We start from the raw sequence: 22268 nt of genomic DNA on the forward strand, positions 1-22268 counted from the left end.
TGCGAAGGGGGTGCACGCATCTGGAGTTCATTTGCAGTGGCTGGAGGCCCTGATGTACTCATTCTCTCTCTCTACCTGCCTGTCAAATAATTAATTATGCATCACCATGCCCAGCTTTTTCAAATAAATGAAGTGTTTAAAAATACATTTGTTTTAAATGCTAATGAAGAAAAAAAGAAATTCCCAACTAAAAATAGGTATATTCAAATCCTTTTCTATCAGGCTGACTTGAAACTCTATAGCCCCAGGTTGGTAATCCAACCGCAGCCTCTCAAGTGCTGGGATTACAAATGCAAGTCACCAATATTTTGTTCTTGTTAGAAGTCAAGAAACGTGTAGAAAGAAACACAGAGAAAACCATGCCTCCTAGTGGTGGGACCAAAGGTAACTGCTGCTGCTCCTGTATTATTAGCATTTTTTGTACAGCACAGCAGCTTTGGAATTTTTGTCTCCCCGAGGCCCAATTAAACACTCAATATATAAACTTTTGCTCAAAATTAGTAAACTTTATTTAAACTTCAAAAAAAAAAAAAAAAGACAAAAGGCAGATTAAGCTTTGTTCCAGAAGACATGATCCAAAACAGGAACCACCCCTTTATAGTTAAAATATCCTTTAGGCCTGATCAGGCCACAGGCAAGGAAAGGTCTTCGCTGTGGAGCCCGGCATGGAGTTGGTGGGGTAGGAAACCCCGCAGCCACGCCAGTGCGTTCTGACACAGACAGCGTGAGTGGAGAAGACGACCAACGGCCCATCAAAAGTGGGGTTTAGAACTTGAACAGAGAACTCTGTCACAAGAAGTTATGTACAAGGGAGCCGGGCTGGGGTCACAGCCCACAAGGGACGAGAGGAATGCACAGCGCTAATGAGGCTGCGCTAGCCAGCTGCTGCCGAGCCCTGCTTCCCCTCAGTTCTCCTCATCACTGTCATCCGGGCTAATGGCTGGGCTGGTGAGGCTGTAGGTGGGGCTGGTGGGCGAGTAGCCAGGCGAAGTGGGCGAGTAGGTAGAGCCTTTGGGGGAGGTGGGGGAGTAGGTGGGGCTGGTGGGCGAGTACTTGGGCGACGTGGGGGAGTAGGTGGGGCTGGTGGGCGAGTACTTGGGGGAGGTCGGGGTGTAGACTGGGGATGTTGGGGAGTATGTAGGAGAGGTGGGGGAGTATTTGGGGGTGGTGGGAGAATAGGTGGGGCTGGTGGGAGAGTACTTGGGAGAAGTCGGTGAGTACTTGGGGCTTGTGGGTGAGTACTTGGGAGAGGTTGGGGTATATTCTGGTGAGCTGGGACTGTAGGAAGGACTGGTGGGGGTGTACTTGGGGGAAGTGGGGCTGTAGCTGGGAGAGCTGGGGCTGTAGCTGGGAGAGCTCGGGGTATAGGTGGGGGACTGTGGTGTGTACCGTGGGCTTGATGGGGAGTAGCTGGGCGAGGTGGGAGAGTAGCTGGGTGAGGTGGGGGAGTAGCTGGGCGAGGTTGGGCTGTAGTTAGGACTGGTGGGGGTGTAGTTCGGACTAGTTGGTGAGTAGCTGGGTGAGGTTGGGCTGTAGCTGGGTGAGGTTGGGGTATAATTGGGACTCGTTGGAGAATAGTTAGGGCTGGTGGGTGAGTAACTGGGAGAGGTTGGCGAGTAGCTTGGCGACGTGGGTGAGTAGCTGGGAGACGTGGGTGAGTAACTGGGGGATGTTGGGGAGTAACTGGGGGACGTGGGAGAGTAGCTGGGAGATGTTGGTGAATAGCTGGGAGATGTTGGGGAGTAGCTGGGAGAAGTTGGGGAGTAGCTGGGTGATGTCGGTGAGTAGCTGGGGGATGTTGGGGAGTAGCTAGGAGAAGTTGGGGAGTAGCTGGGAGAAGTGGGGGAGTAGCTGGGAGAGGTGGGGGAGTAGCTGGGAGAGGTGGGGGAGTAGCTGGGAGAAGTGGGGCTGTAGTTGGGGCTGGTTGGAGAATAGGATGGAGAGGTGGGAGAGTAGGAGGGGGAAGTAGGGGAGTACGAAGGACTCTGGGGTGTATAGCCTCCGGGGGACCGTGGTTCATATGCAGGTGATGTTGGGGAGTAGCTTGGAGACATGGCACCACCTGTAGGAAAGAAGCAAACATGGGAGATGAGTGATGGAAAGTCTGGCCCCAAAGAAAGGATGGCGATCGAGGAGGAAAAGAGCACGACACTCACCTGGTGAGGGGATGTATGGGCTCGAGGGGCCAGGGGAGCCTGGAGAGCCCGGTGTGGGAGACCAGGCCGGAGAGTATCCTGGGCTGAAGCCACTGGCGTCAGATGCAGCACTTGGCGAGAAGCCAGCTGCTCCTGGTGTCATTCCGCTCCCTGGGAGGGAGAGCAGACCGAGATAAGAGCTGGGACCCAACCACACTTTCTTCAGCCCACAAGGCCTCAATTCCATCCTAGCTCACCCACCCACCCTGAGGGGCTTCTTCTTGGCTGAGGTGACTCACCAACACTTGGGGACCAGGCACCATAAGCTGGGGTTGCACCCTGGTTCCAGGGTGTCATGGCTGGAGATATGCCTCCCATCGGACTGGGTGCTGAGCCGAAGAACATTCCAGTGGCTATAAAGAGGCCCAGAGTGATTCATGAGGAACAGTACCAAGGGACAAATGACACCCTCCCTGCCATGAGTGTCTCAATAACCACACTCAAGATCCAGAAGAGGTCCTAATACTCACGTCCAGCAGCCCCCAAACCAGGGATATTGGTGGGGATCTCCATGCCATATTTGCACTTCTCTGCATCAAGCAGGAGGTCAAAACAGCCAGTGCCAGCTGGAGCTAGCTGGCCCAACATGATATTCTCAGAGACTCCCTTCATAGGGTCACTTTCCCCATGGGCAGCTGCTTCCATAAGCACATCCACCTGAGCAAACACAAAACAGGTCCCATCAGGCTCCTCTAAATCCAGTACCCACCATCATTAAGTCGAACATCTGACAGTGGAAGAGCAGCACCAATGACCACTGCACATTCACTCACCTTCCCACAATTCTCCCAACCTGCTTACAAGTTACTATTAGCAGATGGAGGTGGAGGCTCATGTCTAGTACTTGGGAAGCTGGAGGTAAAAGAATCCTAGCAAGTTCAAGGCTAACCTGAGTTACAGAGTGAGTTTCACGTCAGCCTGGGCTACACATGTCAGCCTGGGCTACAGAATGTAATCTCAAATTCAGCCGAGTTCAATCCCTCACGCTTTTAGTTCAGCAAATGGGAGGCTGAAGTAGGAGAATCGTTTTGAGTTTGAGCCCAGCCTGAGACTATCCAGGTTAGCCTGGGCAAAAGTGACACCCTACCTCAAAAAACAAAAACAAAAGGCTAAAGGAATGACTTAGCAATTAAAGCACTTGCTCCTTAAGCCAAAGGACTCAGGTTTGATTTCCCAGGACCCACATAAGGCAGATGCACAAGGTGGTGCACACGTGTGGAGTTTGTTTACAATGGCTGCAGGCCCTGGTGCATCCATTCTCTGCCTGTCTCTCTCAAATAAATAAGTAAATAAAAACCAGAAAAATAAACATTGAAACGGCTTCAAACAAGGGCTGGGAGATGGCTCACCAGTTAGAGGTGCTTGCTTGTAAAGCCCATTGGTCTGGGGCTGATTCCTAGTACCCATAGAACACCAGATACAAAGTAGCACATGTATTTGTTTGCAGCAGCAAGAGGCTCTACCATGCCCATACTCTCCTCTCCCTGTTCTCACAAATAATATATAGGTTTTTTAAAAACCTCAGACAAAAAACTCCAAAGCATGCCATTACCGTTTCCTCAAAGGAACATTTCATGAGTGGTCCAGTGTCCTGACGGTTGACTCCATGTCGGGTAATGGCCATCAAGTGACCACGACAGGTCATAGTATCACACAAGAGAGCCAAATGCCGGTAATTGACATAAGAACCATCAAAAGAGATGACATGATACAGCTCCCGCTCCAGGGCCTTCCGCACAGCCTCAATGCCCAGAACCTGCCATGGGTTTGAGGGGAAGGGACAAGACCAAGTTAGCTATGTTCCTCTTCCTGATCCTACTGCTACCCATAATTACAAATAGGAAATCAGGAATCAGGGCATACTACATTCAAAAGTGAATTCAGGAGGAAAACCTGAGTGTGGAAATTTCCTGAGTAGAAAGCCCTCTTACAAAGACTGCTGGGCAGTGTGCTCTGAGTACTCACTGTAAAGATCTCCACAATATCGTTGGACGTGGTGCGCACAGGGTCCACATCTTTTTCGCTAAGCACCCGCATCAAACTCACACCGTCCGTTTCCAAGATCCATTCTTGCAGGGCCTTGAACTCTCCGTCCTCTGTGATGATGATCTTCTTCTTGTTGTCTGTTTGTGGCAAGTGCATGTACACCTGGAAGGACAAAATTAGCTTGGGTCAGGCCAGAGGGGGCACAAGTGGGAGAAGATGGCAGGTTGGGAGGTGCCTGCACACTAACTTTGCTGATCTGCTCGATGCCCTGCAGGGTCATATCGGTCAGCATGTTGGACTCAATGCAGCGTAGGAAAACGTCATCATCCATCTTGTCCACCACCTCTTCTTCCTGTAACAAGAGTGAGGTCAGTTAATCCTGTAATCCTTTTGTTCACTCCCTAGGAATAAACCAGATTGCCTTCTTGGCTCTACTATTTTTTAAATTTGTTTTGAGAAAGTCTCATGTAGCCCAGGGTGGGCTTGAACTGTGTAGCCAGGGATGGGTTTTAACTCCTGGTCCTCCTGCTTCCACCTCTCCAATGCCAGGATTACAGGCATGGACCCGTGAAAAGGCAGCAACACCCTACCACCAGAATGCAGTTCATCTAGCACCTGGCCTTTGCAAGTAGATGTACTTGCCACACTGATACTTATTTGATAATGATCTCTTAGTGGGTATACAGTGCAATCTGCCAAGGTATGTCAACATTTTTTAAGGCATGGGAAGCCTTGAGAGGTGACAGTATAATTTAAGGCCAGAGATCTGACATAGCACTAAGGAGTCTTCTTTGAAATAAGCTTCCTGGGGGCTGGAGAGATGGTTCAGTGGTTAAAGACACTTGCTTGCAAAACCTGCTGGCCAGGTTCAACTCCCCAGTAACCATATAAAACCAAATCCACCAAGTGATGGAGTTTGTTTGCGGTGGCAAGAGCTCCTGGTACACCTAATTCTCTAACAAATAATGAATATATATATATTTTTTTAAACTTTATTTAGTTATGGGGGGGAGAGGGAGGGAGGGAGGGAATGGGCATGCCAGGATATCCAGCCACTGCAAATGAACTCCAGACCCATGTGCCACCCTGTGCAGGTGACTTAAGTGGGTACTGGGGAATTGAACCCGGGTCCTTTGATTTTGCAGTAAGTGCCTTAACTGCTAAGCCTAAGAACTCATGTTCAAATCCCCAGATCTCATATAAGCCAGGGGGCACATGTGTCTGGAGTTCATTTGCAGAGGCTGAAGGCCCTGGTGCACCCATTGTCTCTCTCAAAATAAATATTAAAAAAAAAAAAAAACTTAAATTACTTACTTATTTTTAAGACAGTGGTGGCACATGCCTTTAATCCCAGCACTTGGGAGTCAGAAGTAGGAGAATCACCATGAGTTCGAGGCCACCCTGAGACTACATAGTGAAGTCCAGGTCAGCCTGAGCTAGAGTGAAACCCTACCTCAAAAAAAAATTATTTATTATTTATTTTTTATTTATTTAAGAGCAGGAAGTGTGGGGGAGAGTGCATGCCAGAGAGCAAGCACCTTAACTGCTAAGCCGTATGTCCAGCCCTAAGTTAAGTGTTTTTATTTTTTTCAGTTTTTCAGGTAGGGTCTCACTCTAGCCCAGACTGTCCTAGAATTCCCTGTGTAGTCTCAGGGCGGCTCACAGCAATTCTCCTACCTACCCTTGCCTCCCAAGTGCTATGATGCCCAGCCCAGCTATGGTTCAGATTTTAAAAAATTTTGCTGCTGAGGTTTTTTGTTTCCCCCCCCCCCCAAATTTTTTCATTTATTTGTAAGCACGGGAGGGGGGGGAATGAGACAGACAGACAGAATGGGCATGCCAGGGCCTCCAACCACTGCAAGTGAACTCCAGATGCATGTGCAACTTTGTGCTTTTTGTGGGTAGTGGGGAATCAAACCTGGGTCATAAGGCTTTGTAGGCAAGGGTCTTAATGCCTGAGCCATCTCTCTAGCCCCAAGTTTTGAAAATCATTAATAACCACTATTTCCTACTCCTATAACAGCTGTGACTGGCACCTCAACATTGCTTAAATCCTAATGTGTTTTTGGTCACTAAACAAAATTAAAGTGCTTTCTACAATGTGCCAATTTCTTCTTGGGTCCCATTTACCTCTTGCATCTTATTTTCATCACTGTTCATGATGCGGATACGAAGGACCAGCTTCTCTGCATTATCATCATTAAAGATGCAATTCAAATCATCGCCAAAACCTGGTGGGGAGAACAATGAGCCAAGTAAGACCACACGGAACAAGACTTGCTGCTCCCTAGTCCCTCTCCATTTGCAGCTCCTCTTTTGGCTTGCCCCTACTCTTAGAACTTTCCTTCTCACAGATCCTCCTCTAGAACAAGCACACAGTGGGAGGGAAAAGGGAGTGAAGTCTGGACTCAAGAGCAGACCTGCTGGAGGGCAGAGGTGTTAAGACAGGTAGCAGAAGAGTTGGGTTGCTCTGTGAGGACAAGTGCAGTGACAGTAGAAACCTAGGCAGAACACCTCCGCTGGGCTTCTCTCAAGCTTTACCTGCATTGATTTTTTCTGCAATCTGCTCCATGGTGAGCTTCCGGTCAGTCATGTGCTTCCGGTCCAGCTCCACACGCAACAGCCAGGGGGAGATTCGGGCCACATCAAAGTCAGGCATCTCATAGTAGACATTCACCCACTCCTGATCCTCTGCCACCACTGTGCTCTGGGGGTTGGGGTCATAGTAGATAGCTGTGTTGGCTGTCACCTTCCTCAATGTCGTATGCTCTAGGCGGCACAAAATGTCCTGGGAAGAGACAGGGAGAGACTCATGACATGGGCATTCGGTTGCTCCTGATAGAAGCCCTCTTATTGAAGGAATTTCTCTGATTCAAAGGAAAGTTCAGGCCTTCCTGTCAGGAAGCCCATCACCCCAGCCCCTGTACCTTGGCCCTCTCAGCATCTCGAGCAGACTGGCCCAATAGGAAGACAGTGAGTGAGGGTGTCTTTGGTTTCTTGGAAATATTGATGAGCTCCTTAAGTCGGGGCACACCCAGAGTTACATTCTTGGCAGATACACCAGCATAGTGGAATGTATTCAGAGTCATCTGAGTAGCAGGTTCTCCCAGGGACTGCGCAGCCAAAGCTCCCACCATTTCCCCAGGATGAGCCTAAAAAAAAGGCAGAATCAGACAAAGCTGACCCCTCTCTGTCTTGTGGGGAGTAAATGAGGTGCAGCCATGGTAGGACTATTTACGAGTCTTACAGGGCTCTGGGCCAGGTGAGTACAGATAACAAAGACAAAGAGACTTTTAAAAAAAACAGTCTTGGGCTTGGCATATACCATTAAATTCCAGCACTCAGGAGGCAGAGGTAAGAGTTCAAGACCACCCTGAGACTACATAGTGAATTTTAGGTCAGCTTGGACTCTGGACTAGGGCAAGATCCTATCTCAAAAAAAAAAAAAGTCTCATTACTTTTAGAAGATATTCTAGAATCACTTAACAGCCCTTCTGGATGAACTACATACCCCCCAAAATGTACCTAATTTTCTAAAGATATGCTAAAATTACAGTATTAAGTGGGATGTAGTGACAAATGCCCAATCCCAGCATGTGGAAGGTAACAGAGGGAAGATCAGGAACTCAAAGTCATCTTCAGCGACATACCAAGTTTGAGGTCAGTTTAAGCTATGTGAAATGCTGTCTCAAAAAAAAGGGCGGGGGCCAAGCCAGGCACGATGGCACACACCTTTAATCCCAGCACTCAAGAGTCAGAGGCAGGACTGCCATGAGTTTGAGGCCACCCTGAAACTACACAGTGAATTCCAGGCCAGACTGGGCCACAGCAAGACCCTACCTTAAAAAACCAAAACAACACAACAACAACAACAAAGTAAGGGCAGAGGAAGGAGAACTGCCTTGAGTTCGAGGCCACTCTGAGACCACGTAGAGAATTCCAGGTCAGCCTGGGCCAGAGCGAGACCCTACCTGAAAAACCTAAAAAGAAAATATAAAACAAAGATGGGGGGAAATGGGGAGTTGGGGAGATGGTTCATCTTGTAAAGCCTGCTGACCCTGGTTAAATTCCCTAGTACCACATAAGTCAGAAACACTAAGTGGCACATGCATCTGGAGTTCATTCGCAGCAGCAAGAAGTCCTGATATGCCCATATTCACTGTTTTTCTATATTTATACATGTGTGTGTGTGTGTGTGTGTGTGTGTGTGTGTGTGTATACATAATTTTACTAAAATGGAGGGCTGAGAAGATGGCTCAGTGACTCAAGACACTTGGCTCTGTTTTGTATCATTTATGCATGGCATTTACCAGATAAATGAGTTGAAAGTATTCTCTCTTGTTATGTGTGCTCTCACTTCCCTCCTTTCCCTTCTTTCTTCACTTCTCTCTTTCTTTCTGCCTCATTCTATCCAGGCTGACCTTAAGCTCATAATGGTCCTCCTAACTCAGCCTGTCCTGGGTAGTGGGCACTGAACTTACGCCCTTATGCGTGTGCCGTAAGTATTCTTAATCGCTAGGCCATCTCTCAGCCTCCATGCACTTTTAGTTACTTTGTGTCAGGTTAGAATTAATCAGACTCCATTATTTTGTAAAAATTCTTATCTGTAAATCTTTTTGTCTAATTTTGCCCCTCCCCCTTCATTTTTTTTTCTTTACAATCACTTCAGGAAAATAAACAATACTCCCAATTTAATAATATTCTAGTCATGCCACTTATTTACTATATGACCACTGAATAATGGTCACTGAGCTTCAGATTTGTCTCTGGCATATGGGACTGGCTTGAGTCATGTCATGGTTGCTATGGAAGAAAGGTACAGTGCACCAAATGTACATGGTAGTCCTTCAAAGCTAATAAATGATGTGGACAGAAATGGGCTGTTCTCGGAAACCAGAGACGCCAATAGACAACGTCAGGATAATAACAAGGCCACAGAAAGAAGCACAGTACTCACAATGGCTTGGTTGAACTTGGACTCAATCTCTCCAAGCAGCCAGTCAAAGGCCTCTCCACTTAACCGAAACTCCTCAGCCATGCGGCGGGAACATAGTGTGGATCGTAGATGGATGTTGAAGAGCAACGTGGCATTCTCCTGAGCTTGTCTGCTTAGTGGGTCATCTCCGTTCACAATTACCAGTTTCTTGCTCAATTCCTTGACTCCTAGAGCCCAGGGAGTGGTGAAGACATTATCAGACCAGGGCCCAGCAGACTCGGATCCCTTGCATAGCCTGGAGACCCAAAGCAAGTACTCACCCTCTACCACTTTGATGGGGTGCAGGTCAGAGGGAAGACGAGGGTTGATGTGGAAGATTTTCTGAGCATTCCATATCATGCGCAGAAGGTTACAGGGGAGGACAACCTAAGAGAAGGATTGGGTGGAGCACTGTAAGCCCAGAGGAAGACCCCCAACAGCAGACCTTCTAGCCTAGCACTTCCCATGCACATGTACCTTGCTGTCGCCAGTTGGGAAGATGACTCTGAGAACTTCCCGATCCTCACGCATCCGCTCAAATTCCCGTTCCAGCTCATTCTGTATATGTGCATTGCTCAGCACATCTTTGACCAGATCCTCCTGCAGAGTGCGCCGCAGGGCTCTCTCATTGGTATAATCAAACCGGAACCTGCAAGTGGGAAGGGGGTAGAATCAGGGGATAGGTACCTCTGAGTTCTCATCCACACAAGAACAGTGTGAGGCTCCCCCAAAATAGGGATTTAGGGTAAAGAATCTTGAGCAGAGCCATCTAAGGCCCAGTCCCAAGGACTACCAATGGGATCTGAATATGGAATGCTGTTCCTGTTCCTCTGGGCTGCTTTGTCCTGTCACTGCCGGGGAAAATCCAATCTGCCTCCACATTCACCTTCTTCCTCCCTCAAGCAGTTGTTTCAGATGGATGGCAAAGTGGTGGCACTAAAAGGCAAAGCCTCCTACAAGGTATGTTAGACCACTATTCTGAGGGACTAGAACCCTACAACTCAGGTCTTAGGACCCAGGGCAACAACCACCCACTTGGCCATTTCCTCACTTCTTTTCAAAAGCTTTGTTAGAAGGCTTAAGCGTAGCCAGGTTCTGGAACTCAACGCTCTCTCCTGCCAGGCCGTCCTCTCCATAGCGCAGCTGTACCACCTGGTTGATGGAGTTCCGTACAGTTGCATCGTACTTCACCATCACTGACTCCATGGACTTGATCAGCCTCCGCTGGATATACCCTGGGGAAAGGAATCAAGTGAGGGACCCAAGGCAAGAGGGTAACAAAGCCCAGACTCGCAGAAACCAAAATTCCAACTTGGAGAACAGAACTTTTAGCCTGAGAATTCCCACTCACCATCCCCACGTGTCTCCCTAAAAAGGACTCACCAGTCTCAGCAGTCTTGACAGCTGTATCAATGAGACCTTCACGTCCTCCCATGGCATGGAAGAAGAACTCAGTGGGCGTGAGACCAGCTAGGTAAGAATTTTCCACAAAGCCTCGGCTCTCAGGCCCGTAGTCATCCTTGATAAAGTGAGGCAAAGTCCGGTGCTTAAATCCAAATGGGATCCGCTTGCCCTCTACATTCTGCTGCCCGACAACAGCAATGACCTAGGAGATAGAAAAAATCAGCTGCATGCTGGGCATGGTGGTGCTCGCCTCTAATCCCAGCACTCGGGAGGCAGAGGTAGAAGGATCACAGTGAGTTCAAGGCCACCCTAAGACTACTTAGTGAATTCCAGGTCAGCCTGAACTAGAGTGTACCTCAATACCATCCCCCCAAAAAAGAAAAGAAAAACTGGGCTACATCTCACTCCCTTTTTGTTAAAAATCCTACAAGAGGGGCTGTGGAGATGGCTGGCTCAGCAGCTGCTAAAGATACTTGCTTGCAAAGTATGCTGGCTTGGGTTCAATTCTCCACCCTGGCAGCAGCAAGCAATCCTGGTACAAGAACACCCACAAACAAATAAATATTAAAAAAAAAAAAAAAGTTCCACCATACACACCTGTAATCCCACCACTGGGGAGGAGGCGGCAGAAAGATACTCAGCTCAAACTCAACCTGGGCTACACTGCAAGACCCTGCATGAATGGGGGACGGGGAAACTTTCCACATGTGTGTGGCACTGGGTCCAATTCCTAACACGGGGCAAGGAGTTCTCACTGTTTCTCTTATCTCCACCCACACTATAAATACATACACAACTACCTTTCCTCCTCCAGACTTCAGTATAGACTCCTTATCTGGAAAATCAAGGCTCCTTACCTGGGAGATGTTAATCTTGGAACCTTTAGCACCAGAAACCACCATAGACTTGAAGTTGTTGTACTCAGACAGGGATTTCTGAGCAGAAGAGCCAGTTTTGTCTCGGGCATCATTGAGAATGCGATTTACTTGATTCTCAAATGTCTGACGTAATGTGTTCCCTGGAGTGGGTTCCAGCTCATTGTTATGAGCTTTCTCGATGACCTGGAGGTAGTGTTAGTGACACATGAATCCCTACCTACCCATTTTTTTCTAGTTCTTATACGTATTTTGCTCTTGCTGATGTTAACTTCAAAGTCCTAAGAACCTCTTATCTCTGTCCTGCCTTCCTTCTCACCTCTATCACATCCTGCTTGGCCTTCTTAATGGTGTTCTGAATGTCCTGGTAAGTCTTAGAATCAGCGATGGAGTCTCCAATGCCGATGGTATGACCTAGGGGATAAAGAGAAGCATCAGTAGTATCATTTTTGGTCCTAAGCAGTCTGGGAGAGATCTTGGAAACTGCAGGAAACTGTAAAATGGGGGAAAGACTCAAGAGAGGGCTTGGTTGAGTTCACTATACTTGCCCTCAATAAGGAGCCAGTTGTTAATGACAGTCTGAATGTTGGAGTAGAAGAGGCGAGTGATGTCATGTCCCATCTCTAGGTAGGAGATGTGCACCAGAGAGCCTGCTGAGGTACCCAGAGACTTCTTACACAGGATGCCCATGATCAGCTCCCCATTCTCCACTATGACCTGTGGACAAGTATTCACTCAAACCAATTCTGGTTCCCATAGCCCCACCTTATATCTACACATTCAGAAACTAGGTCCTACCTTGGTATCCCCAGGAGAAATGTGCTTGTAAGGGCCACTGTCCTCATCATCAGGATGGGTGCTGTGGGTACGAATACAATTGATGTGGCCAGGTATGATGAGGGAAAAGATCTGCTTGCCGGTCCACAGGGGCCGAGGCTTGAGGATAGCTGGCTGTGGGACCTTCCCATCCCACGTGGACAGGAACATTAGGAGATTCATCACTTCACCCTGTGTGACAAATAGCAAGAAAGCAGCAAAGTCAGATTGTAGGCTTGACATCTCAGGAATATTAGTGATGCTTCCTTGACCAGATTAGATTCTGGAGGCAAAACGATGCCAGGAAGCGACTTCCAAAGTTTCAGTTAAAAAATCAGGGTGGGAGAGATGGCTCAGCGGTTAAGCACTTGCCTGTGAAGCCTAAGGACCCCGGTTCGAGGCTCGATTCCCCAGGACCTACGTTAGCCAGATATACAAGGGGGAATATGTGTCTGGAGTTTTGTTTGCAGTGGCTGGAGGCCCTGGCGCACCCATCGCCTCTATCTGCCTCTTTCTCTCTACCTGTTGCTCTCAAGTAAATAAATAAAATAAAATGAAAAAAAAAAAATCAATGCAAGGGGCTGGAGAGATGGCTCAGCAGTTAAGGTGCTTGCCTGTAAAGCCAAAGGATCCAGGTTCAGTTCCTCAGGACCCATGTAAGCCAGATGCACAAGGTAGCACATGCATTTGAATTCATTTGTAGCAGCCAAAGGCCCTGGCACACCCATTCTCTTTATATCTGCCTTTCTCTATCTCAAATAAATAAAAATAAAATTTAAAATATAGATTTTTTGCAGGGCGTGGTAGCTCATGCCTTTAATCTCAGCACTTGGAAGGTAGGGGTAGAAGGATCGCCGTGAGTTTGAGGCCACTACAGCGAAACTACAGTGAATTCCAGGTCAGCATGGGCTACAGTTAGACTCTATCTCAAAGAAAGATTTTTTTGTTTTTATTTTTGTTTTTCGAGGTAAGGTCTTCACTCTAGCCCAGGCTGACCTGGAATTCACTATGGAGTCTCAGGGTGGCCTCGAACTCACGGCGATCCTCCTACCTCTGCCTCCCAAGTGCTGGGATTAAAGGCGTGCGCCACCACGCCTGGCTCAAAGAAAGATTTTTTTTTATTTTTTTTATTTGAGAGCGACAGACACAGAGAGAAAGACAGATAGAGGGAGAGAGAGAGAGAATGGGCGCCCCAGGGCTTCCAGCCTCTGCAAACGAACTCCAGACGCATGCGCCCCCTTGTGCATCTGGCTAACGTGGGATCTGGGGAACCGAGCCTCGAACCGGGGTCCTTAGGCTTCACAGGCAAGCGCTTAACCGCTAAGCCATCTCTCCAGCCCTCAAAGAAAGATTTTTAAAAGTTAAAAAATAAATTTACAAGGCTGGAGAAATGGCTTAGTGGGTAAGGCACTTGTATCTGCAAAGCCAAAGGACCCAGGTTTGATTCCCCAGGACCCAAGTTAAGACAGATGTATAAGGTGGCACATGCATCTGTGTTCATTTGCAGCAGCTAAAGGCCCTGGCACACCCATTCTCTCTCTGCCAATCTCTCAAGTAAATTTAAAAAATGCCAAGCATGGTGGCACACATCTTTAATCCCAGCACTTGGAGGGCAGAAGTAGGAGGACTGCCCTGAATTCAAGGCTACCCTGAGACTACATAGTGAATTCCAGGTCAGCCTAGGCTAGAGTGAGACCCTACCTCAAAAAACAAAAACAAAAACCAAACAAATAATAAATAAAATAATTTAAAAAATTACAATAGGAGCTGAAGCCATATAGAAATTTTTGTCTGATTTTCCCTAACTGTTCCTTCTACTTATCAGAAAAGGTAATCTTACATATAGTGCTGCCCAGAGCAAACCAGGGAAAATCACTAAAGCTTTCCCTCTCTTGCCCACTAAGTCCAGTTTCAAGACGATATATACCCGCTCCAAGAAGACATCTCTTTTGGTGAATTTGCGCACTGCTGTGAGTGTGTCCTGCACAATACCCATGACGGGTCGATTGCTCTGAGGGGTGACAATCATTCGAGGCACCATGGCTAACTCCTGGATCTCTGCCCGTGTCTCCAGAGACTGTGGCAGGTGCAAGTTCATTTCATCCCCATCGAAGTCTGCATTGTATGGAGTTGTCACACTGGAACAAGGAAAGAATTGAGAGTAAGGAAGAGGTATTCAGTGGCACCTCAAGTTGTCAGTCTAGCCTTTCATCCCAGCCTGCTTCCCTAAGGTAAGAGAAACTGACCTAAGATTCAAGCGAAAAGTTGACCAGGGAAGGATGCGGACCCGATGTCCCATCATGGACATTTTGTGCAAAGTTGGCTGACGATTGAAGATAACAATGTCCCCATCACACATGTGCCGTTCCACCTACGGAGGTGAGGTACAGAAAAAGGATCAGTGAAGGAGGCACACTAATAATGAATTGAGGGGGGACCTAGAGTTACTTGTAGGCTGAAAAAGATGAGACTGTGGGCTGAAGAGATGGCTCAGTGGTAAAAAGTGCTTGCTGATGGCCTGGGTTATGATTCCGCAGGACCCACATAAAAGCCATATGCATGAAGCGGTGTATGCATTTGGAGTTCATTTGCAGGAAGTCCTGGCATGCCAATACTCTCTCAAATAACTTTTACAAATATTTTATTTTTATTTATTTGACAGAGAAAGAGGAAGAGAAGGAATGGACGCAAGCAGAGAGAGATAGAGAGGAGACAGAGAGAGAATAGGCGTGCCAGGGCCTCCAGCCATTGCAAATAAACTCCAGTTGCATGTGCCTCCTTGTGCATCTAACTAACGTAGGTCCTGGGGAATCAAACCTGGGTCCTTCGGCTTGGCAAGCAAATGCCTTAACTGCTAAGCTATCCCGCCAGCCCTCAAATAATTTTTTTTTTTTAAAGCAATGATGCTGGGCGGGGTGGTGCACACCTTTAATCCCAGCACTTAGGAGGCAGAGGTAGGAGGATTGCTGTGAGCTCGAGGCCACCCTGAGACTCCATAGTGAATTCCAGGTCAGCCTGGGCTAGAGTGAGACCCTATCTCAAAAAAACAAAAAACAAAAAAAAAACAAAAAAAAAAAGCCCTCAAAAAAACAACAACAAAAAGTGATGATGCTGTAATATTTCACTTAAACACACACACACACACACACACACACACACACACACAAATCACGGCTGGAGAGAGATGGCTCAGTGGTTAAGGTGTTCGCATGCAATGCCTAATGACCCCAGTTAGTACCCACATAAAGCCAGAACAAAGTGCTGGCTGCATCTGGAGTTTGTTTGCCAGAGCTAGAGGCCCTGGCATGTATATGCACCCTTCCTCTCTCTTCTTGCAAATAAATTAATAAAGTATTTTAAAAAAAGTATCAAGCCGTGCGTGGTAGTACACACCTTTAATCCCAGTACTTGGGAGGCAGAAGTAGGAGGACTGCTGTGAGTTGGAGGCTGCCCTGAGACTACAAAGTGAATTCCAGGAGGATCACTGGGAGTTTGAGGCCACTTTGGGCTAGAGCAACACCCTAACTCAGAAAGAAAGAAAAGAAGGGCTGGATAGATGGCTTAGTGGTTAAGTGCTTGCCTGTGAAGCTTAAGGACCCTGTTTTAAGGCTCAATTCCCCAGGACCCACGTTAGCCAGATGCACAAGGGAGCGTGCGCGTCTGGCGTTTGTTTGCTGGTGCACCCATTCTTGCTCTGCTTCTAGCTCTCAAATAAATAAACAATTTAAAAAATGCTTAAGAAAAGAAACGCAGGCCATGGTGGCACACACCTTTAATGTCAGAGGTAGGAGGATCACAGGGAGTTTGAGGCCACACTAGCCTAAGACTACACAGTGTGTTCCAGGTCAAACTGGGCTACAGCAAGACCCTACCTCAAAAACAAAACAAACAAAAAATTGGGGCTGAGGAGATGGCTTGGTGGTTAAGGATGCTTGCTTGCAAAGCCTATTGGCCTGTGTTCAATTCTCCAGGACCGAACCCACATAAAGCCAGATGCACAATGTGGCCAACTATCTGGAGATCATTCACAGTGACAAGAGGGCCTGGCAAGCCCATTCTCTCTCTGACCCTCAAATAAATCAATATATTTTTAACTTTTTTTTGGGGGGGGGAGGGGGAGAGAATGGGTGTACCAGGGCCTCCAGCCACTGCCAACAAACTTCAGATGCACGCACCACCTTGTGCATCCGGCTTACATGAGTCCTAGGGAATGGAGCCTCAACCCGGGGTTTCTTAGGCTTCACAGGCAAGTGCTTAACCGCTAAGCCATCTCTCCAGCCCAAAATATGTTTTAAAAAACACTCAACTCTAGCTCTTAGTCAATAAAACAGTTTCAAGTGTTCTGTTCCAGCCAGCCCCCATTCCAGGAAGCTGTGTACTCAAGTGGCTGAGAGGCCTTGTCCTATTACATGCCTTGTAGCCAGTCTGCAGGTGCAGGTCACTGGGCTTAGGGTGGAAACGCAAGTCAATTCGATCACCATTGTCTCGGATGATGTACTTGGCTCCTGGATATTGGCTGTTCCCCCTGCGAACTAGTTCCTGAAGTCTAGGAAGAAAAGTACAAAATGAATAAAATGTTTCACCAACAGCCTCTACTATTACCACAAAGGTCCAAGTGGAAGTTTAGAAGCCAAACTTGACCATGTCTCACTACAAACCGTCTCCCCAACATAGGGGAAGCACATCTGAGCACATGTTCATCCCAGCCCACACGCAGGCACAAGATTTATGGGCTGAGACACACCTGTCTATGTTGAATGGGGTAACAATCTCCGCAAAGGTCATGTTGGCAGCAATGGAGCGGGGCACACCAACTTGGTCAATGGACAGGTTGGGGTCAGGGGTAATAACAGTGCGGGCTGAGAAGTCCACTCGCTTGCCCATGAGGTTCCCTCGAACTCTTCCTTCCTTGCCCTTCAAACGCTGCTTCAGGGACTTGAGAGGACGACCAGACTTCTGCATGGCCTATAATGAAACATGGGAAGGGGGCAACCCAGCAGTCAGTACTCAGCCCTATTCCAGAGCTGATGCTGCATGCTGGCCTCCAATCCACTGGGGCCCTGGGAGTATACAGACATACACGGGGCAAGCCAGGCAGTTCGTTGTCCACCATGGTGGCCACATGGAACTGGAGGAGCTTTACGTCCTCTGCAATGACATGGGCAGCCGCACCATTCTGCTCATTCCGCCGCAGCTGATTGTTGATCTTCACTATATCAGCCAGTTTGTGAGTCAGGTCATCCTGAGGGAGAAGTCAGAACCATAGTCAAGTCACCACCCACTGAAGGCTCAGGCACAGTTATAGCTCTCCTCATACCCTCCTGAAAGGCTGAAACAGTTCTGCCTCCCTCTCATTTTACAGGTATGGGATACTACCTTGTGATCGTTTTATTTATTTGTATTATTTATTTTTGTTTTTTTGAGGTAGGGTCTCTAGCTCAGGCTGACCTGAACTCACCATGTAGTCTCAGGGTGGCCTCAAACTCATGGCGATTTTCCTACCTCTGCCTCCCGAGTGCTGGGATTAAAGGTGTATGCCACCACACCTGACTGACCATTTTATTGTTACTATTTTTATTTTTGGTTTTTGGAGTTAGGGGTCTCTCTCTAGCTCAGGCTGACCTGGAATTCACTATATAATTTCAGGGTGGGGGCTGGAGAGATGGCTTAGCGGTTAAGTGCTTGCCTGTGAAGCCTAAGGACCCTGGTTCGAGGCTCAATTCCCCAGGACCCACGTTAGCCAGATGCACAAGGGGGCGCACGTGTCTGGAGTTTGTTTGCAGTGGCTGGAAGCCCTGGCGTGCCCATTCTCTCTCTTTCTATCTGTCTTTCTCTCTGTGTCTGTCACTCTCAAATAAATAAATAAATAAATAAAAATGAATAATTTCAGGGTGGCCTTGAATCCATGGCAATCCTCCTACCTCTGCTTCCTGAGTGCTGGGATTAAAGGTGTGCACCACCATGCCCAGCTGATCTGGAACTCTAGTCCAGGTAGGCTCAAACTCATGGTGATGGGATTAAAGGGATGAGCCAACATGCTTGGCTTCCCCTTTTGTGTGTGTTTAATAATATTGCACCAAATCTTAGGACAAAGGACAGTGGACATTAAGAAAGAGGTCCACCCCAGTCTTTGGGATCTGATGTGGTTGTTATTCTTCCTATGTGTACTCTGTTTTGTGACTTTTTTTTTTGTTGTTGTTCATTATTTATTTATTTATTTGAGAGCAACAGACATGGAGAGAAAGACAGATGGAGGGAGAGAGAGAGAATGGGCGCGCCAGGGCTTCCAGCCACTGCAAACGAACTCCAGACGCGTGCGCCCCCTTGTGCATCTGGCTAACGTGGGACCTGGGGAACCGAGCCTTGAACCCGGGTCCTTAGGCTTCACAGGCAAGCGCTTAACCACTAAGCCATCTCTCCAGCCCTGTTTTGTGACTTTTTAAGAATATATATTTATTAGAGATAGAGAGAATGGGCATGCCAGGGCCTCCATCTTGCCACTGCAAACCAACTCCAGGCACTTGTGCCACCATGCACATTTGGCTTACATGGGTTCTGGGGAGCTGAACCTAGGTCCTAAGGTTTCTATACAGGCAAGTGCCTTAAGTACTAAGCAATCTTTCCAGCCCTGTTTTGTGACTATTAAAAAAAAATCTATTTTAAATTTATTTTCAAGCAGAGAGAGAAGAGACAGAATGGGCAGGCTAGGGCCTGTGGCCACTGCAAAGGAACTCCAGATGTATGCATTACTTTGTGCATCTAGCTTTACATGGGTACTGGGGACTCAAACAGCACCTTAACTTTTGAGCCATCTCTCCAGTCTCCACTTTTGTGCCTTTCAACTACATCGAGGAATTAAAGACACAGCAGCTGCACATGGTGGTGTACACCGTTACTATTAGCACTATGAAGGTTAAGGTATGAGGATCGCCCTGACTTCAAGGGTAGCCGAGGGCTAGAGTTCTAGGTCAGTCGGGGCTAGGGTGAGACCCTGCCTTGAAGACACTAAAATGATGATGAGATAATACCACACAGCTAACAAATGCCCAGAGTATCTTTTAAGTCAGATCTGTCTCCATCTGCTCCTGTACACAAGCTACCCCCATAGGGCTCCCTCCCCTCAGACATCTAACTACTCTCCCATAAAAAAGGCAGAGTCCAGATGCACAGGTGAACACATGCATCTGAAGTTTGTTGAGAGAGGCCCTGGGTGTGCCCATTCTCTCAAATAAATTAATTAATTAAAAAAAGACAGAGTCCATAGCTACTGACCTGATTACGAGCAGAACCCTGCATCACCACAGCAGGTCGCACGGACAGGGGAGGCACAGGCAGCACTGTAACAATCATCCACTCAGGCCGGGCATAGCGAGGCTCCATGCCCAGGACAAAGCACTCCTCATCGGAGATGCGCTTAAAGATCTCATGTACTCGTTCAGGACTGAGCAGGATCTTCTTCTCTTGGGAGTCTTCATTAACATGTTTCCACTCAGCGTACAACTCGAGGCCAGACCGCCGGATCCGGGGCTGGTACCGGCCACAGCCACCATGGCCCTTCAAAGGAGAAAAGAGGTACCATCAAGAACCATTTCTTGCCACATGAGGCCAGTACTTCCTGCTCCTCCACATCCTTTCCATTCCTGATAATTCTGCAGCCTCCTTTTATTCCCTGCCTGCAGGCCTCTGACCACCTCTCTTCTTCCCCACAGTCTTTGCCAGTTCCAGCCACCTTCTCTTTGGTCAGATCCTCGTCACCCTCTGGTTGTTCCACACCAAATTTGTTATCCATCTCCTCTCCACCTTCACAAATGTTTTTGCCTTTGCAAAGGTCGTAGACATGTGTAAGGCGCTTCTTGGGCTGCCCCTTGGATTTGGCCAGGATGTCCTTGATCTTGGGGTTATTCTAGGGACAGAGCAAAGCAGTCAGTTGGGGATGTTCCCTTATGCCACCCCAGCCAGTAACACTCCTCCTAGACCAATGTCCCACTCACAGCATCCACAAGCAGTTTGGAGCAGAAGAAGCAGACACAGCGTAAAACCTTCATTGTCTTCACCAGGAAGCCCACATGAAACACAGGCTTGGCCAGTTCAATGTGACCAAAGTGGCCAGGACACTCAGTCATGTTTCCTGTGGAAACACACACCTGACACTTTTCCTCCCTGAGACTAGATATTCACCCCTGGTTTTAAAGACCAAGCCTCTCCTTCCCTTGAGAAACACTCTAGACCCAGCACTTACCTGCGCATGTTTGGCAACGGCCAGTCCGCTCAATCACTCCCTGCCTTGGATCCATCAGTCCCCCAAGTTTGGGACGGCCTCCCTCAGTTGTCTCTGGGTATTTGATACCACCCTCAGTCACAGACATCCGCTTCTGTGGAAAAGAAAGGCCAATAACAACTAAGCGGGATTTCTTATTTCTAGCCTTTGTGGCTGTGATGCCCATAGCCTAAGAAAATTTCAAATCAATTATAGAAGAACTAACCATGCTTAGCCTAGTATGAAATGAGAAGATTGGTATAGTTATATTTTTGGAAGTATCAAACTTGAGTATTATAAGTCAAATGCCTGTTCTAGTCACTGTGTGTTTATGAAGTGAGGGTGGCATGTGCTCACAGTGGAATGTGAATGACCTTCATTCAGCCTTATACAAATGGCCTACCTCTAGTGTTCTGTTTTGAAACAAAGTCTTGCTGCTAAGTAACCCAGGCCTCAAACTCTAGATCCTCCTGCCTTAGCCTCAGCCTCCTAAGCTAGGTGGGGTGGCATACACCTTTAATACCAGCACTCAGAAGGCAGAGGTAGGAGGATCGCCATGAGTTCAAGGCCACCCTGAGAGTACAGTGAAACCCCACCTTGAAAAAACAAAACAAATAAATAAATAAATAAATAAAACTCTAGCCAGACTAGAGTGAGACCCAACCTCAAAAAACCAAAAATAAATAAGTCAAATAAAAAAATAAAAAAAAATTTGGGGGGACTGGAGAGACATCTTAGTGGTTAAGGTGTTTGTCTGCAAAGCCAAAGGACCAAGATTTGATTTCCCAAGACCCACATAAGCCAGACGCATAAGGTGGTACATGCATCTGGAGTTCGTTTGCAGTAGCTGGAACGGCTAGTGCTACCATTCTCTCTTTCAAATAATTTTTTTTTTTTTCTGGTTTTTCAATATAGGGTCTCACTCTAATACAGGCTGGCCTGGAATTCACTATGTAGTCTCAGGATGGTCTGGAACTCACTGTGATCCCCCATACCTCTGCCTCTCAAGTACTGGGATTAAAGGCGGGTGCCACCATGACCAGCTTTAATTTTTTTGTTTTTTGTTTCAAGGTAGAGTTTCACTCTAGTCCAGGCTGACACGGAATTAATTCACTATGTAGTCTCAGGGGAGCCTCAAACTCAGTGATCCTCCTACCTCTGCCTCCCAAGTACTGGGATTAAAGGTGTACACCATCAAACCCACCACCTAACTGTTTGTTTTTTGGAGGAAGGGTCTCACTTAGCTTAGGCTGAAGGCTGACCTTGAATTCACTATGTAGTCTCAGGGTGGCCTTGAACTCACGGCGATCCTCCTACCTCTGCCTCCTGAGAGCTGGAATTAAAGGTGAGTGCCACCACCTTATTTTTTGAGATAGGGTCTCTTTCACTGAACCCAGAACTCAACGATTCAATTCAGCAAACCCTGAGGGATATGCTTGTCTGTTTCTCCAGTGCTGGGATTACAGGTGCATGCCTCCACACCTGGCATTCACATGAGTGCTGGGAATTCAAACTCAAATTCTCATGCTTGCACAGCAAAACACCAATGACCATCTTCTCAGCCCCCAAATCGTAATATTTAAATCTTCCCCAAAACCAAATTTTAAAAAATGTTTTATTTATTTATTTAGAGAAAGCGAGAATGGACATGCCAGGGCCTCTAGCCACTACAAACAAACTCCAGATCCACGTGCCACCATGTGCACCTGGCTTACATGGATTCTGGAGAATGGAACTGGGGTCCTTAGGCTTCGAAGGCA

General features: G+C 47.6%; 1 protein-coding gene and 1 non-coding gene across 2 annotated transcripts in view; both read right to left on the reverse strand.

Moving 5' to 3' along the window:
* Positions 1 to 485: 485 nt before the first annotated feature.
* Positions 486 to 22268, reverse strand: part of Polr2a (RNA polymerase II subunit A) — a 28033-nt gene continuing 6250 nt past the window's right edge. The window contains exons 2-29 of the mRNA XM_004669230.2: positions 20491 to 20623; positions 20243 to 20379; positions 19981 to 20154; positions 19524 to 19805; positions 17332 to 17493; positions 16996 to 17216; positions 16665 to 16797; positions 14498 to 14622; positions 14179 to 14389; positions 12234 to 12443; positions 11984 to 12152; positions 11755 to 11849; positions 11418 to 11621; positions 10540 to 10762; positions 10208 to 10391; positions 9634 to 9805; positions 9438 to 9543; positions 9139 to 9344; positions 7109 to 7333; positions 6723 to 6969; positions 6312 to 6412; positions 4429 to 4533; positions 4161 to 4343; positions 3748 to 3951; positions 2666 to 2852; positions 2435 to 2548; positions 2157 to 2306; positions 486 to 2062 (exon numbers count right to left, since the gene is read on the reverse strand). Coding sequence (XP_004669287.1) covers positions 906 to 2062; positions 2157 to 2306; positions 2435 to 2548; positions 2666 to 2852; positions 3748 to 3951; positions 4161 to 4343; positions 4429 to 4533; positions 6312 to 6412; positions 6723 to 6969; positions 7109 to 7333; positions 9139 to 9344; positions 9438 to 9543; positions 9634 to 9805; positions 10208 to 10391; positions 10540 to 10762; positions 11418 to 11621; positions 11755 to 11849; positions 11984 to 12152; positions 12234 to 12443; positions 14179 to 14389; positions 14498 to 14622; positions 16665 to 16797; positions 16996 to 17216; positions 17332 to 17493; positions 19524 to 19805; positions 19981 to 20154; positions 20243 to 20379; positions 20491 to 20623 — 5820 coding nt within the window. The 3' untranslated portion in view covers positions 486 to 905. The remainder of the gene's footprint in view (positions 2063 to 2156; positions 2307 to 2434; positions 2549 to 2665; positions 2853 to 3747; positions 3952 to 4160; positions 4344 to 4428; positions 4534 to 6311; positions 6413 to 6722; positions 6970 to 7108; positions 7334 to 9138; positions 9345 to 9437; positions 9544 to 9633; positions 9806 to 10207; positions 10392 to 10539; positions 10763 to 11417; positions 11622 to 11754; positions 11850 to 11983; positions 12153 to 12233; positions 12444 to 14178; positions 14390 to 14497; positions 14623 to 16664; positions 16798 to 16995; positions 17217 to 17331; positions 17494 to 19523; positions 19806 to 19980; positions 20155 to 20242; positions 20380 to 20490; positions 20624 to 22268) is intronic.
* Positions 18318 to 18492, reverse strand: LOC123453954. The gene has a single exon (XR_006633116.1). It is a non-coding gene; the product is annotated as a small nucleolar RNA SNORA81 (small nucleolar RNA).

Source organism: Jaculus jaculus, chromosome 12 (genome assembly GCF_020740685.1).
Source record: "Jaculus jaculus isolate mJacJac1 chromosome 12, mJacJac1.mat.Y.cur, whole genome shotgun sequence".
In the NCBI taxonomy this organism is placed as follows: Eukaryota; Metazoa; Chordata; class Mammalia; order Rodentia; family Dipodidae; genus Jaculus; species Jaculus jaculus.